At 44.7% G+C, this 14,409-nt stretch overlaps 1 protein-coding gene across 7 annotated transcripts in view; it reads left to right on the top strand.

Annotated features, from left to right (window-relative positions):
* Window positions 1–14,409, top strand: part of CADPS (calcium dependent secretion activator) — a 196,481-nt gene that overhangs the window by 100,153 nt on the left and 81,919 nt on the right. For all 7 annotated transcript variants that reach the window (XM_072044196.1, XM_072044199.1, XM_072044197.1 and 4 more), the window contains exons 10-11: window positions 3,294–3,402; window positions 4,245–4,457. In XM_072044196.1, the coding sequence (XP_071900297.1) occupies window positions 3,294–3,402; window positions 4,245–4,457 (322 nt within the window). The remainder of the gene's footprint in view (window positions 1–3,293; window positions 3,403–4,244; window positions 4,458–14,409) is intronic.

A 14,409-nucleotide genomic window follows, 5' to 3' on the forward strand; every position in this document is an offset into this window, starting at 1 on the left:
TCTAGGAAAGGTCCATTTAAGAATTTAACCCAAGCGGGGCGGTGTTATGTCAACACGGGGAAAGGGGGAAGCGAATGACTGAGCTGTGTGGTGCTCGCAGTGCGAGGGATGACAATTAACAGGTCTGAGCAGGATTCTCGGGCACGTGGTGCTGGCTAGGGCAGGAGTACTTGGTGGAAAAACGGGGACGAAGTCAGTACTGGTTAATACATATCTACTGTATGCATTAATCAGTCGGGTTATATAGCTGGTGACAGAATATGGTCAAGTGCCAAGAAAGTCAGATCTAATTTAGCAGTCTGGGAATAGTGAACTTTGGCATTTGTCTCCAGCTGTCTGTTTCCCCTTTTCTCAATTTCTTTGTCTTTTTCTTTTTTTTTTTTTTTCCCACTTTGTTCCTTCTGTTCTTCTGTCTCAAATTATTCTTCAAAGCATTTTCCCTCTTTTTGTAAGGAACCAGCCAGGGCAGCCTTGGATTGTTTCCCTTCTCTTAGTTTCGTTCAGTTCAGCTTCCCTAGATGCTCCTTTCCTGGCCCTCATCTAGTCCCTGGATGAAATCCCAGTTGCTTTGAGAGTTTGTCCCTCCCTGGGCAGAGATTTCTCCTCTGTCTTCCTTCGGTTTCCTCTCTACCCGTGTTTTTTTCAATTACTCAAACCATTCATCTCGCCCATCCCATCTGCTCGCTCTCATACTCAGCTATGGTTCAGTGTGAACTCAGCAGGCTGTAAGATTAATTTCTGCTATTAACTGTTTCACTTGTCTGGCCACTTCTAAGCTGCTGCCGAAGGCAGGCTCTGTAACGCGCGGTATTTTAGGGGACTGATGAGAGGCAAGCTGCAATCTCCACTTGACCCTGCAGCACTGCTCAGCAGCAAAGTGAGATTGGGACGTACCTCCTAGGATCTCATTTTGTAGGATTTTTTGTTAACATCACTCAGAAATGGACAGAGCCACATCTCTCTGGTAGCCAGGGCATCACTTCTGACCCCAAGCAGTAAAGCTCTAGGCTGCAGGATGTGGCGTGTCAGCCCTTGAAGCTGCTAGCTCGAGTTGTTTCGGTGCGGGCACTCTGCATGGCAGAACTGGCTCCTTTTCCAGAGGACAGCAGCAGCAAACAGCTGGCTCCTCCCTCCAGCCTGATCCAAGCCTACTGCCAGGCTCGTGAGCTTGGGCAACCTGGGGCTTGGGCTTTGTGCTCGAGCTGCGTTAGTGGAGCAGCAGTTGGACGTGATCCCAGAGGAGCCCTGACTCCACACATGTTGTAGACTGGCCTGTAGGTCTCTGTTGGAGATTTCTTGTAGTAACGATGTAGACCAGCTTCTTCCAAGGAAACCAGGTGAATGCTAGCAGGAGAGGGCAGCTTGCTTTGCACCTATCCCAGCGTGGCTCTGCCAGTCTTCCATCGACATCTCTCTTCTGTAACTTTTAACATGAGAGGTGTAAGCTGTGAAAAGCCTGTGTGTGTTTCTGTCCATTATGGTTGTGCTGGTCTGGCTGCCTTATTGACAGAGATGAATAGTATTTGCTGGGTCCAAAAATGAGATTTGTACATGAGGAGGAGCTGGAAATTCAGACTTCATCTTCAGAGCCAGAGCGGAAGAAACTGACCTACTGAAAGGACTTTACCTGTTGCTAAAAGTTGACAGGATTAAAAAAGCATTACTTGTATCAATGTTTTCCATCAATGTCAGCGTAGATTAGCAGTGAATGGTTTCAGGAATTGAATTTATCTTGCAGTCCCTGAAGTTCAGGCTGTCTAACGCAGAGAAACCAAACCCCTGCCATTCAGAGGAAAGCAGCAGGAGCCTGTCGTAAATAAAACTCATTCAGGAGTTTGTCCAGGAGATGGCAGCAATACACTGCAAGTCTGACTGACTGAGCAGGAGTCGCCTGAACGTTGTGCTGAGGGGCACTAGGTTATTTTTAGATTTCTTCCCGTTAATCTTTTTAATTTTCGTGTTGCCGGCACGAGGGTATGCACGCAGGGTTCAGAGCACGCGATGTGCAGGTGTGCTCCTGCTGTTGGCCTGCTACGTGTCAGTCCTTCAGCCGAGCTGGTAGCTCTGAGGAAGATGCAAGATGCTGAAAGCATCACTTTCAGTCCTACTCCCACAGACGTGTTAATGATAGGGTTTATTCTTAGGTGGTTTCTGGAGCTGTTCCTGGAGGAAGGCACGGCGCAGGCAGGGGCTGCCGAGAGCAGGCTGGCAGCTAGCGGAGGCCCGTAGAGGGCAGCAAGATACCGAGCGGCGGCTGGGGATGCTGAGCCAATAGACGGCTCCCCCGATTTAAATAAATGGCATTTTATTAGCGATAGATGCCACCAAAATATATGCTGGATGTGTATTTATAACAGAACGGTTCCTCTGGAGTTTGGAGGCAAAATCCCCCAGCTGCTTGCTTGGTGCAGAGGGAGCAGCTGCTCACGTGAAGCCCATCTTTCAGGATCTTTCCCGACTCCCAAAAAATGACGAGTACGATCCTCTGCCACCCACCAGAGTTTTAAAGACCCCCTCGGAAGCCAAAGTTTCCTCCAGAGGTCAAGAAGATGTCCACCCTAATAAAATTACGTAAGGCGTCCGAGATGTGACACAACCTTCCCGAAGTCACTTGAAATCATTTGACAGTAAATTCCCCCCGTGAGTTCCTAGCCTGGAGCACGGAGAATCCTCTCCTCCCCTCTCTCTCTCCTCTTCTCTCCTCTCCGGCCGGGCTCCTCGCCGCCCATCCAGATCGCGGGGAGCGCGAGCGGGGCCTTGATGCGGGCTGATGGCCTCCCGACGGCGATGGGAGGGCCTGGCAGAAACCCCGCAGCCCAGTCGGCTTCCGTCAAGAGCTTGACATTGAATGCGTCGTGTCATGCAGATGGTACCTCAGAGGAGTGAGAGCTGCCATTTACAGCACTGATGACAACAACTGCCGAGATCAGTGGGATCTTAAGATTGCTTTAATATGACTGGCACCTAGCAATTTAGCTCGCATTGTTTGTGACAGGGTGTCACTCTTGCACTTGTCTGGGGATGAGTGATAGAGTTTTTTAAAGCGTGGCGCTCCCTCGTCGGGAGGAAATTAAACCCCTGTATGCACCGATGCGGGGAATTAGGTGCCTGCCTCGGCAGGGGATGGTAAGAGAGTGCTTCGAGAAAGCGTGGTAAAAGTTTAGTGTGTCTCATCAGCAATGACCACTGAAATGACCCCACACCCCCCAGTCCCCGTAAAACACGTTCATAAGCAGCTCGGATTGCCTTGCCGTGGTCACCCGGTGCCATCTTAGCTTTGTGATTTCCTTCAGGTTAGTCAATATACGTTTGCTATGTGCAGCTACCGGGAGAAAAAAGCCGAACCTCAAGAGCTGCTGCAGCTCGACGGATACACTGTGGACTACACCGACCCGCAGCCAGGTAGGGCGGCCGGTCGCTTGCTGCCGCTCGCGGCGCTGAATGCAGCTCCCCAGCTGGGATCCTCCCTCCCTGCTTGCTGCTGAACTGCGATCAGCATTTATTGTAAATATGTTTGTGTTTAGACTGATCATTAGCTATGCATGACTTTCCTATAAATAGATGGAAGGAGTTGCACAAGAGGAGGGGAAGACTCGTCTTTTCTGGGGAGCCCAAGTGAATTAGATGCGTACATCCCAGTGCAATTTGGCTGGGAACTGAACGCACAGATTGAGTGATAATCCCAACCTCTGCCTCCAGATTATATTTCTAAATAAAAGGTTAGCAGCTATGCCTGTCCATTCTGTAGAAAATATTTTTAGGACCAACCCAGCATTTTTGGCTGTCCTGTTTTCCCTCTGGTAGATGCATGTGAGGGGAAGGGGCAGGAAGGCCCCTGGTACCTGGAGGTACCTGCTTGTGTACGTGGTGCTGGGACACTCCTTCAAGTGGAGGAGCACCACGTTTCTTTTATTTCAGTGGGGCAACACTGAGTGTGTTGATCCTCCCCATGTCCTGGATAATGGTGTCCCCCAGAGGAGACGATGATAGACGTAGTAGGTTTGTGGTCAAGACCTTGATTCCAGCTTTATTCTGATGGTGGGGGGATGGGAAGAAGGGCATTGAATTGGGGCAGAGATGGAAACGAGCACCCAGCCAAGCAGTTCTCGTGCAGGGCAAGCCCTGGGTTCGGTGGGGGGCACCCAGAGCGGTGGGGCTGTGGGTGGCCGGGGAATGCCCATTGCCAGCCTAAAGTCTGTGGAAATTTGGTGCCACTTTCAAAGCCTGCCTTCCTCTCCTGGCAGGTTTGGAAGGCGGCAGAGCATTCTTCAACGCTGTGAAGGAAGGAGACACGGTGATTTTTGCAAGTGACGATGAGCAGGACCGCATCCTGTGGGTCCAAGCCATGTACCGAGCCACAGGACAGTCTCACAAACCTGTGCCGCCTACCCAAGTGCAAAAGCTAAATGCTAAAGGAGGAAATGTTCCCCAGCTAGACGCCCCAATCTCTCAATTTTGTAAGTAACTAAGTTCTCTTAGAGGGCAGAAGTCTTTGATGGAAAGATTTTCTGCATTGATATAAATCAGTATTCACGCACGTGTTTTTGATTCCAAAACAGTTCTTTTTCATTATCATTAAGCTGCTTTTTACATCAGTGGATCCAGAACCAGTTAATGTGTGTGTTTAACAAAACCAAGCCCAATAAAACAAAATTCCTTGGGAAATTATCAATGATTATTTGAAAGTGCAATACTTGATAAATAAGAGACTCAGATCTGAGAGCCCAAGACCCCACTTGCTTTCTGCAGACACCCGTTTTACCCCACACAATAACTGCAGACCGAGATCAGAGCAATTCATTAGTGCCATTAGTTGTCTATCAAATGTATCACGTGCTCAGAACTACAGGTGCAAATCTCGCAAGTATGAAATGCGCACAAAAAAAAAGAGGTCTACTGTTGAATATTCAACTGTAGGAAAACATATGGTATTTTTAACAGGTTGCTTTGCAGGCCAGTTAGATGTGAATTTAAAGCAATCATCTTTTAAGTTGTAGTTATGCAGCATGTCCTGTGCAGTTATACCCAGTTCTGTTAATTTCAAATTTAGACCAATTTCTTTTGTCTTGAAAATGTAGTGTTCTCTTTGCTCATTTTTTTTTTGATGGTACCTTGATAGCACATCTCACATCCCTTTGTGGTGTAACATACAGCAGTTCTCATTCATTTCAGCAAAAGTGAGGAATTAGTATGATAAAATAGAATTAAAATAAGGAAAAGTGCAAATATTAGTAAATTCTAATTAGATCAGATTTTAACAGTTAAAATAGTCACTATGAGGCTGTTACGATTCTTAATCCGTTGTTATAAGGAACCCAGAAAATCTACCCCTGACTTACAAATATTAAAGCATCTTTTTATGGGTTTAACTTCTTCATGTCAATATTTTTTATAATAACAATGCAAGACATATATCTATACAATCAAGTTTACAGCAGAAAACAGCTGTTTGCCCTTTTTGTGTGTGTGTCCTCCACATGCCTGCTTATTTTGGACTTCTGTCTGCCCCGTGTTGCTGCTGCTGTGAATGAGGATGTAGCATGATGCAGCTTGGTAGACACATAGACAGTGTTTCCATTTCAGTGCCCCTCATCCTGTTCATCCCATTCAAGTAACTGGTTTGGGGGGGGCAAAAGGTGTAAAGGATTGGGATCAGGGGGGAAGAACGCCTCTCAGAAAGCCAAGATGGGAGGTAGGCATTGGCTTCCTACAAGTGGGCTGTGTTTACCTCTACCCAAAATGTTGAGTCAAAAAGTTGTAGGAAATACCAGGCACTTTGTGCTGGAGTTTATGGAGTTTTCATTTTGCCAGACCCATATGTGGGGTCTCCTGGGTGAAGAGAGGAGTCCTCTTTCCCAGACACATGGTAATTGCCTGGCAGCACCCACAGAAAAAAGCCTGCCAGGATTTTGGGGGAGGAAAGGAGGTGCTCAGGGCCATGAGGTGTTGTCACCCTGCACAGCCAAGTGCTGTGTGAGTGAGGAGAGCCAAACCCAGACTTAGGTTCCCTGGGAGATTTCACCCCTGGACCTGCAGGGCATCTGGGGGTCAGGATCTGACCTGTTTCCCTCACTCGATAGCAGCTCCAAATCCAGATCATTCAGCCTCTTCATTGCCTCTTTCCATCAGCAATGTGTCTTCCTCACAAGCTGGGTGGCTTCAGGCTCCCCTTTTTGCTGGGAAGCCCTTCCAGCTGTGTTGTGCCACAAAGCATGGAAACCACTCAGCTCCTCACCCTGGTCATTACTTGCTTCTTCAGCAGCCCCCAGGCCATGCAAATAGTGCATTTGTTCCTCAGTATTCCTTCCTCCTCCTGCCTGGGATCAGGATCCCTGTGGAACCTCTTGGTGCACCAAGTCTTCATCCTGCAGGAGAAGGAGGGATGCATGCCGCAGTCTCCCTTCATCTCAACAGCAAGGCCTGCTCGTTTTTCATATTTTAATGTATGTATGCAGCGATACTCATTGAAAAAAGTCATTGGGCACAGCAGTTTAATAAGAAGCAGCAGAAGTGAATCATGCATGCCACACATGATGGCTTATCACGAGTCTTAAATACACAAATACACATCTCAGCTCCTTCAGTCTTGAAATTCAATCTTATCAAGTATTGCATTTTTAAAGGGTCTTGGTTTGTTACTGTTTTTTGTTGGTTTTGTTTTTTGTTTTTGTTTTCTTTAAATTATTTTTATTTTTCGACCTGCAGAAAGGTAAGGACTTTTGCAAGACATTTCGTTTATCTTTATATGTGTCATATTTTTGTGCTTATTAGAGGCTGTGATAAATGAAGGATTTGCAAAGAAGTAAATGTTAAGCAGTTTGATGAGTAACCGTTGTCCTAGCATTCATGTTGTAGCAGTCCGAGATGGCACATGCGCATGCATGCACATGCAGAGAAAATCCAGCCTTCCACTCCTGTAATGGAGCTGTCTGTTAAACAAACTTGAGAAGAACGTATTTTGCTGTTTGAGAAACCTGGGAGCAATAGTGAATTCATGAGGTTCCCGCCTCATTTGAATTAGTAAAGACAAACTCAGAGCACTGCTGAAATTCTCATCAGGCATCCGATAGCAACACTTGTCTTGGAAGTAAGCAGACAGCTCCGAACAAGGGTGGAATATATTTTATTTGCGTTTGAAGTACTGAAAAAATAGATCCTGCTATTCATTAATTTTTGTATGACTACAGTCCTTTTTATGTGGGTGAACAATCCCTGTTAGAGTGAAAAGTTTTGCTTTTTTATTTTGCTACAATTTGAAAGAAAAAATCCATTACCGCAAAGTTGTGCTTTTCTCCAATATTTGCATTATAAAAGAAAAAAAAAAACTGTTCTTGTTTACTGTTGAAATCATGCACAGTATTATGGTCAATAATGCTGCCAATACATACTACACCTTTTGGCAATATTTAAGCTTCATAAAAGTGGTCACTTGTCTGAAAGCACCAATCTTTGTTCGTTCTGTGTTAGTGATGCATTGAACAAAATTCCCAAACATGCTCAACATTCATTTTTTTTTGAAACCGTTTTCTTTTTAACATTGAAGATTGGTCAGTAATTGTCTTACCTATCACTTGTGGTTATATTTCATTTTTAATGTCTGTTTATATTTAATGACCATATACACCATATACAAAGAGTTGGTTGTTTTGCGAATTTTTAATGATTTGTTCCCCCATAATAAGTAGCTAGGTTTATTGAGCTTCATAAGAAATTTTTCAGCTGTGTTTTATTTTTGGTTGGTTTGGTTTTCTTTAAGTTTCTTTTTCATTCTTTGCTTGAACCCAAATATTTAGCTGCTAGGTTAGGGCTCCTGTCTGCTTTCCTGAGCCTTGTTGCTAGTCTTTATGTTATTCTGGTTTGTTCCTTCTTACCCTGCTAACTTCTAGCTGGACTCAAGGGTAAGTGCTTCCCTGTAGCTAGCACAGCTCAGATAATCAGACTAGATTATCTGACATATGCAATGTGCTTTTTCTTCTCTTAAATCTTTCTCATGTTTAGATTTTGTAGTACAAACTTTCCATGTTATTTTCCTGAATTTAGGTTTGAAATGTAAGTTTCCATACTGAAATTAGGATGCATGTGATGTTTGCATAATTGCCTTCTCTCCCTGGCTTTCACATTGGCATCAAGTGATCCTCTTAGTAAAGCCAATCATTAACATTTCTATTTTTCATTCCGAGATGTAAATATCAATTAACATCACAATAAAACTGTAAATAATACCTTCTTTTGTTTCATGGAATTTACATCTAGTTGACTGCTTACTGCCTGAAAACAGATCATTTTGCACTCTCACAATTTCCTTTCCTTCCGTTCCGATGCCAAGCTTGGTGCAGCGCACCAGCGTGCGGGGCTAACCACGGACTCCTCAAAGCCTAGCAAGGTAGGGCAGGAGGCCCGACAAGGTCTAGACAAGGTGCAGGACTCCACAGAAGCCAAAAAATGCCCCTCCGCCTGCACGCATGCCTTGTGAGAGCAAGCCTGAGTCACCCAGGTTTGGTAGTTTCCTCTCACGTCAACACAGCAGGGGATGATTTTGGCAGCGAAATACGTCAGGCACGGAGGGGCTGCTGCTGCTCCCCCAGATAATTGTAAAAACATCTTTTATTCGGGGTCTCAGCCAGCAATCAAAGCAACGTTTGCTAAAGGATAAGGCAGAGGAAATACTATTTTGTCCTGTATCGTTACCTTTACCTACTGGGACACCTGCTTTCGAAAAGCTAAAAGCACAAACTCGTGCTGTAAAAGAGCTTCCCTTTAGTCTTTGTTCAGGCGTAAACACATACTTAAATACACAAATCCTCTATTGGTGCCAAAAGCTTGCTTCTCTAATACCTGGTGAGTGCCTGCTTTCCTTAGGAGGGAATAGCATCAGTGGGTCATGAGAGCTGGCAAATATGTATCCAGAGTATCTGAATGCAATTATGAGAAGGAACAGGTGGTGTCATCCCTCCTGGCCATCAATCGAGACTCCTTTTTTTCTCCTTTCGCCTTTTGTTTCTTTTTCTTCTTTTTTTTTTTCTGTGTGTGAGTATGTGCGTGTGTGTAACTATACCCCTGGGTAGCAGGCAGAATTCCTTCTCAGCAGACACTTCCTTTTTTCTTTCTTTTTTCTTTTCTCAAATGTTTGGATTTCCAAAGAGGATTCTTACCAGACTTTACCGCAAAAAGTTTAATTTGATGGAAATACAGATTTTTGCCACTTTGAAAGAAAGAAAGAAAGAGTGAACGAATGAATGAACTTGGGTCTGGCAACATTACATGTATTTGCACTACAATGCATTGCTATCCTGTTAGATTTTTTTATTGTTTTTGTGCTTTAATTGCTTTATTTTTGTTAGATAGATAGAGATATCATGAGAACGCTGCTGTGTCTTCTGTATTGTCAACTTGCAGAGGCTTCATTGCAGGAATGCAGAATTAAAATGTTACTTCAGTTCTCACACAACTTGCATGAATTTGAAATATAGCCTGTAAATCACTTCAACATGCTGTAAGAAGCATGGGGCTCTAACTTATGAAATATAAATTCGCAGGGTTCCACAGTCATCCAATTCAAAATATTTTTAAATAGTTATAAAAAAGCTGCAAAACAATGCTCTCTATTATAAATAGCTGTTCTAAAAATGTGCTTTTAACTTACTACATGAGGAATTATATAAGTGCGTAGTACAAATTCTTACTCATTTAACTACCAAACGTCAGGTAACGTAGGTTTCAGTTCAGTGCACAGTGTGTCTGGTGATATACAGGGGAATTCTTAACCGTTTCTTAAAAGTGCAACTCGAGCAGGAAGGAATTGGTTTGCAGCAGGGGAAAAGCAATAAAACAAAGGAACAAGCAGCCGATTAAATCTCAAGCTACCTTCTAAGTCGGAACAAAATGAAAGAGGAGGCCGTAGGCACCCAGCTGAGGGGCGAGCTGAGCCGGCTGAGAGCCGGGGCTGCTGGCAGGGCGGCGCTGGGATGCAGCTCCCCGCGATGCAGCTCCCCGTGATGCTGCTCGCCGCGATGCCGCTCGCCGTGCTGTGCGCAGGGGGCGCAGCCTGGGACACGCATGGTCCCCTTTCGGCCGTGGCAGTGCCACGGTGCACCCGAGGAGGGGACGGGTAAGTCACCAGCCGTCATTGCCAGCAGCTCGCTCGTAAGCAACGCTCTTGGCATGTTGAAGCCCAGCACGTTATCTTTCCCCCAGAACACCGCTATCTGCTCGTAAAGCCTCTCGCTCCACACGGCCAAACAAAACGAGGTTCCAAGCTCTTCCCCTCCGAATGTCTTTCACAAGTTGCAGCCCGAGCGTGTAGCTAGCCCTGTGCAGGCAGCCAGAGCACGAGGGGACCTCACCGCCCCTTAGAGCACCCAGTCGAGGGTGGGCACGCCGCCACCCCTCGCCCCCGGGACGGGAGAACTTCTCCCACTTGCCCGACCATGCCAGTGAAGACTTTTCTAGACGTATCTGTAAATGAATAGCTGCCATCAATCATTGTCATTCCTTTATTTCATGTCTCCTGATGAGGTTGACTAGTGTCATTGTTTGTTACTGTCCAAACCACATCTTCATTCTTGTAATGTCAAGCAGATATGACAAGCACACATTTTCCAGATGAGTAAGATACAAAGTCACCTTTTAATTTACACTTGTTTGGTTTTGGTTTTATTTTTTTTTTGTTTTGTTTTTTGTTTTAATAAACAAACGTCGTAAAATTTACTGGATTTTTAAGTTGCCTTTGGTACTAAAAGTCATTCATTAACGAAAAGAAAGAAATCTGGAGTAAAAAATTCTTACAATAAAATGGCTACCTACAGCCTTTTATAACAAGAATTCTTTTATGGAGCTTGTCCCCCAACATTAACTTCATCACTCGCAGAGCAAAATCTGCCAAAATTATTACTCTAGCCAAAGAAATGCAGAGAGCAGTGAAATACATTTAAAAACAAACTAGCAAACAAACAGACAAAAAAACAAGAATGAGATATTTGACCGTTTTGTCTCTTCCTTTTTAAACAACAGCTAGATAAAGAGGAAGAGAGGACGTAGGACAAAATGGTGGGACAGTCCTTTGTTGTTCATTGTTGTTGTTGTTGTTGTTGTTGCAGTCTTTGTGTTCCCGACACTGGCAAACCTTGAAGGGTCTGATTTCAAACACTTGCACAGGGTGCGTGTTTGGCGGAGGGCTAGTTAATGGAGTCAGTGGAAAACGCAAACTGGATAAAGATGAACAAAATGAAAAAGGCAGTAGTTAAGAGCAGACAATAATGTAAGCCCCCGAGTGTTGCACAAAAGGCCGGAGTCTGTAGTTTTCAAGAAGAAAGGTTTGTGGAGTCTGTGCTGCCAATTTACCTCTCCTCGCAGCCTCCCTTCTGAGACCACCATCGAACACCTTTCAGCTGCACTTGTGTGCAGCTTGTCTAAATATGTAAGATAACTTCTGGAGGCCTGCAGCAGCATTTTGTCTGGGGCCTGAACAAAGAAGCACCAGCTAGCTTGGCACGGCACCTTGGAAAGGGATTGTAAGTTACTGGAGCATCATATAACTTTCTTTCTTTGGTCTCTCCTTTCTTTTTGACTGGAATAACAGAACAGGGTCAAAAAAGCAGCTGTATTTGACTGAAACAATTAATTTAAAGTACTTACAAATTAGCTGTACAATTTGGGTACGAATATTAGCCACTCGCACTTTGTACTTTATTTAAAATATCATGAGACTGGGCAAACCATTTTGAAAGAGGACAATTATAGATAAAATTTTATATGCAGATGTCAGGATTATTTTAAATCACAGATCAGCTGTCTGGAGTAGAGGAACAATATATTTAGATCTATCCTTGTCTTTTTGTGTTTTCTAGGAAGTTTAATGTTTTTGGTACCTAAATTGATGCCTATTTTTGGTACCTAATTTGGTACCTATTTGATATTTAAATTTCATTTTTAAAAGTGAGTCCCTTAGAAAAATCAAAATGCAAAAATAAATTACAAATTATGTGTTTATCTTCTAATAATTAAGAGAAGCTAAGTTTAGTGTAGTGCTGTCCTTTTTTAACCTTCTCCTAGCTATTCTTAAGAATTTTAAGCCTCTAGACCAGTGCAGGTGTGACATTGAAGAGAAATACATGTGTGTGTCATCGTCCTGTGGAGATAGCTCTAGTTCCAGCCACGCCTGGTTTATCCCAGTTGGTTTGGAGACACGGGATCTGTGGCACTGGGCCGGTGTGGGGGGAACTGCAGCTGTTTGTCTTCCTTTTTATGTCAGAAAACCACACTTTAAATCACCAACTGAGCAGAGTTCTTGCTCATATTTCCTTGAAAAGCATTTTGGTGTTGCAGGCTCATGCGGTGCCATGCCTGCTACTTCCCTCTTCCGTGGTTGTTCTGAGATGGGGAGGTTTGGGAAAAGGGATTTTCCAGCAGGCATCCAACACGGTGATGCCCACAAGTAAAATTTCCCCTGAGCGTGGGCAGTTGTGAAGGCCAGTCAAGTGCTCTGCCAGTTCTTAGCAATTGCCAGAAATTTTCCATGCTCCTGCCCTGAGCAGAGAGATTTTAGCAAGCACAAGCCAGAGCCTCTGCTCCACCAGCACCACAGAGCTTCGGCCTACTCACACACCCAGAGGTGTGCTCCGTGTCCGCCTTCTTCTGAGAGCACAAAGTGGGGAAAGTTGATTAGTTTGGAGTTAAAAAAAATCATTTCCAACATGCTTCCTCACACATCTGCTCAGAGAAGTTCACCAGCTAAAGGGCTAGGGGACTCTTCACGTTTCCAGCTGATTTACTCAAATCGCAGAGCCTTGCTTGCAGAGCAAGAGGATTGACAGTGTATCAGGGCTCCTAATTGAAAAGTAATAAAATCTCTGAGTGAAGCTGGCAAATTAAGGCCTCCAGCCAATTTGTCAGCTTGCAGTCAACTCAGAGGAACCCGGGAGAGCAACAATCCATTATCAGGCTATTTTTAATATCTGCTAAAGCATTTTGTGGGCGCTAGGGATGGACTCAGGAGCAGCAGAGACGAACTCTTTGGGAGCTCCATCAGATCGATCCTGGCCCAAAGGGGCAGAGATAACGGGCAGAAAGCTGTCGAAACGGGCAGGATGCGGCCTGCTGCTGCGAGACCCGGGGCTGGGTGGGCTTCATGCCTTCCACCCAAGGGTGCCAGAGACTGTCTGTGCCGTAGAGGTGATGCTGTGGCCAGGGAGATTCTCCCCGTCCCCAGAGCCAGCCCTGCTGCTGCCATCTCGCTCGGCACCGCCGGCTGCTTTCCTGTCCCTGCACTGAATGCACGGAGCCGCCGGCGGAGGCAGAGGGGGGGATTTGGGACCGGAGGGAGAGAGGCAGAGGGGAGGCAGGCAGGAGCCATTACATGAAGCGACAGAGAGGAAAGGACCCTCAAAAAGTGTAGAACCTGTTTTAAAAAAAAATAAAATACACAGCGTTTATTCAGCAGGGTTTTAATGAGGAAAATTGCCAGCCACTGCTGAATTAAGTATTGCTAGCAGCTAATTGAAATGTTACATGTTTTAATTTGTCTGATTTCCTTCCAGTGGGTGATGTTATTTATATAGTTTGTATATAGCTAACGACAGACTATACAGAAAATGCAAAGATTGCTTTCAATGATCAGCAATATGTGAGAGCACAGACATGAACGAGGTATTAGGAAGCCATGCCATCCTTCACAGATTAATATAAATAGTTAAATAAAACATACATAAAAGAATGCTATCTCATTATCATTTAAAGCTCCTTTTATTCTTTTCTTTTTAATTAAGGATTTCTGTTTCTTCTGGTAAAGAGCGATTTTGTTTTAAAACAAATACAGTTACCTTTTAGTACTACTGCAGAAAACTGCATTTTTGTGTCCTTTCAGCCACATTGTTTCAAGGCCACCCAGTTCCCCTAGGAGGCTATAAACAGGGGAAGGATTTAAATCCCATTCTATTTGTCGAGGATTTGGCAAGAACCCATATAGTAGGAAGCTGAGCACGGACAAAACCGAGTGAAAGGTGTCTTTTAATTCCCCGGTCGCTGGTGGAACAAAGCCTGCTCCCAGCGGGGTCCCGGCTGGCCGCACCCAGGCTGCATCGGCGGCTTCATTTCAACCGGTGAATTTGGTGTATTTTTAGTTAACCATGTTGAGATTAATTAATTAGCCCCTAGGAGTTAGTGCCTGTAAACGTCACCCAAAGCAGAGATGTGTGAATACGGTGAGGCTGTTAATTCACAAAAAAAATGGCAGCTCGTAATCCAAGCAGAGGAAATCGTGTCCCTGTCAGGATGACTGGCAGCTCCAGCGTGCTATCAGGTTACCTCCTCAGTGATAACGAACTACACATCAATTTAACTTATTAGCAATGCTTAAAAGAGTGTCTTTTTATTTCTTGGAGGTAGCATTTAAAGTTGCCGTTAGAAAAAATT

The sequence above is a fragment of the Anas platyrhynchos genome, chromosome 13, assembly GCF_047663525.1.
Source record: "Anas platyrhynchos isolate ZD024472 breed Pekin duck chromosome 13, IASCAAS_PekinDuck_T2T, whole genome shotgun sequence".
Lineage (NCBI taxonomy): Eukaryota > Metazoa > Chordata > Aves > Anseriformes > Anatidae > Anas > Anas platyrhynchos.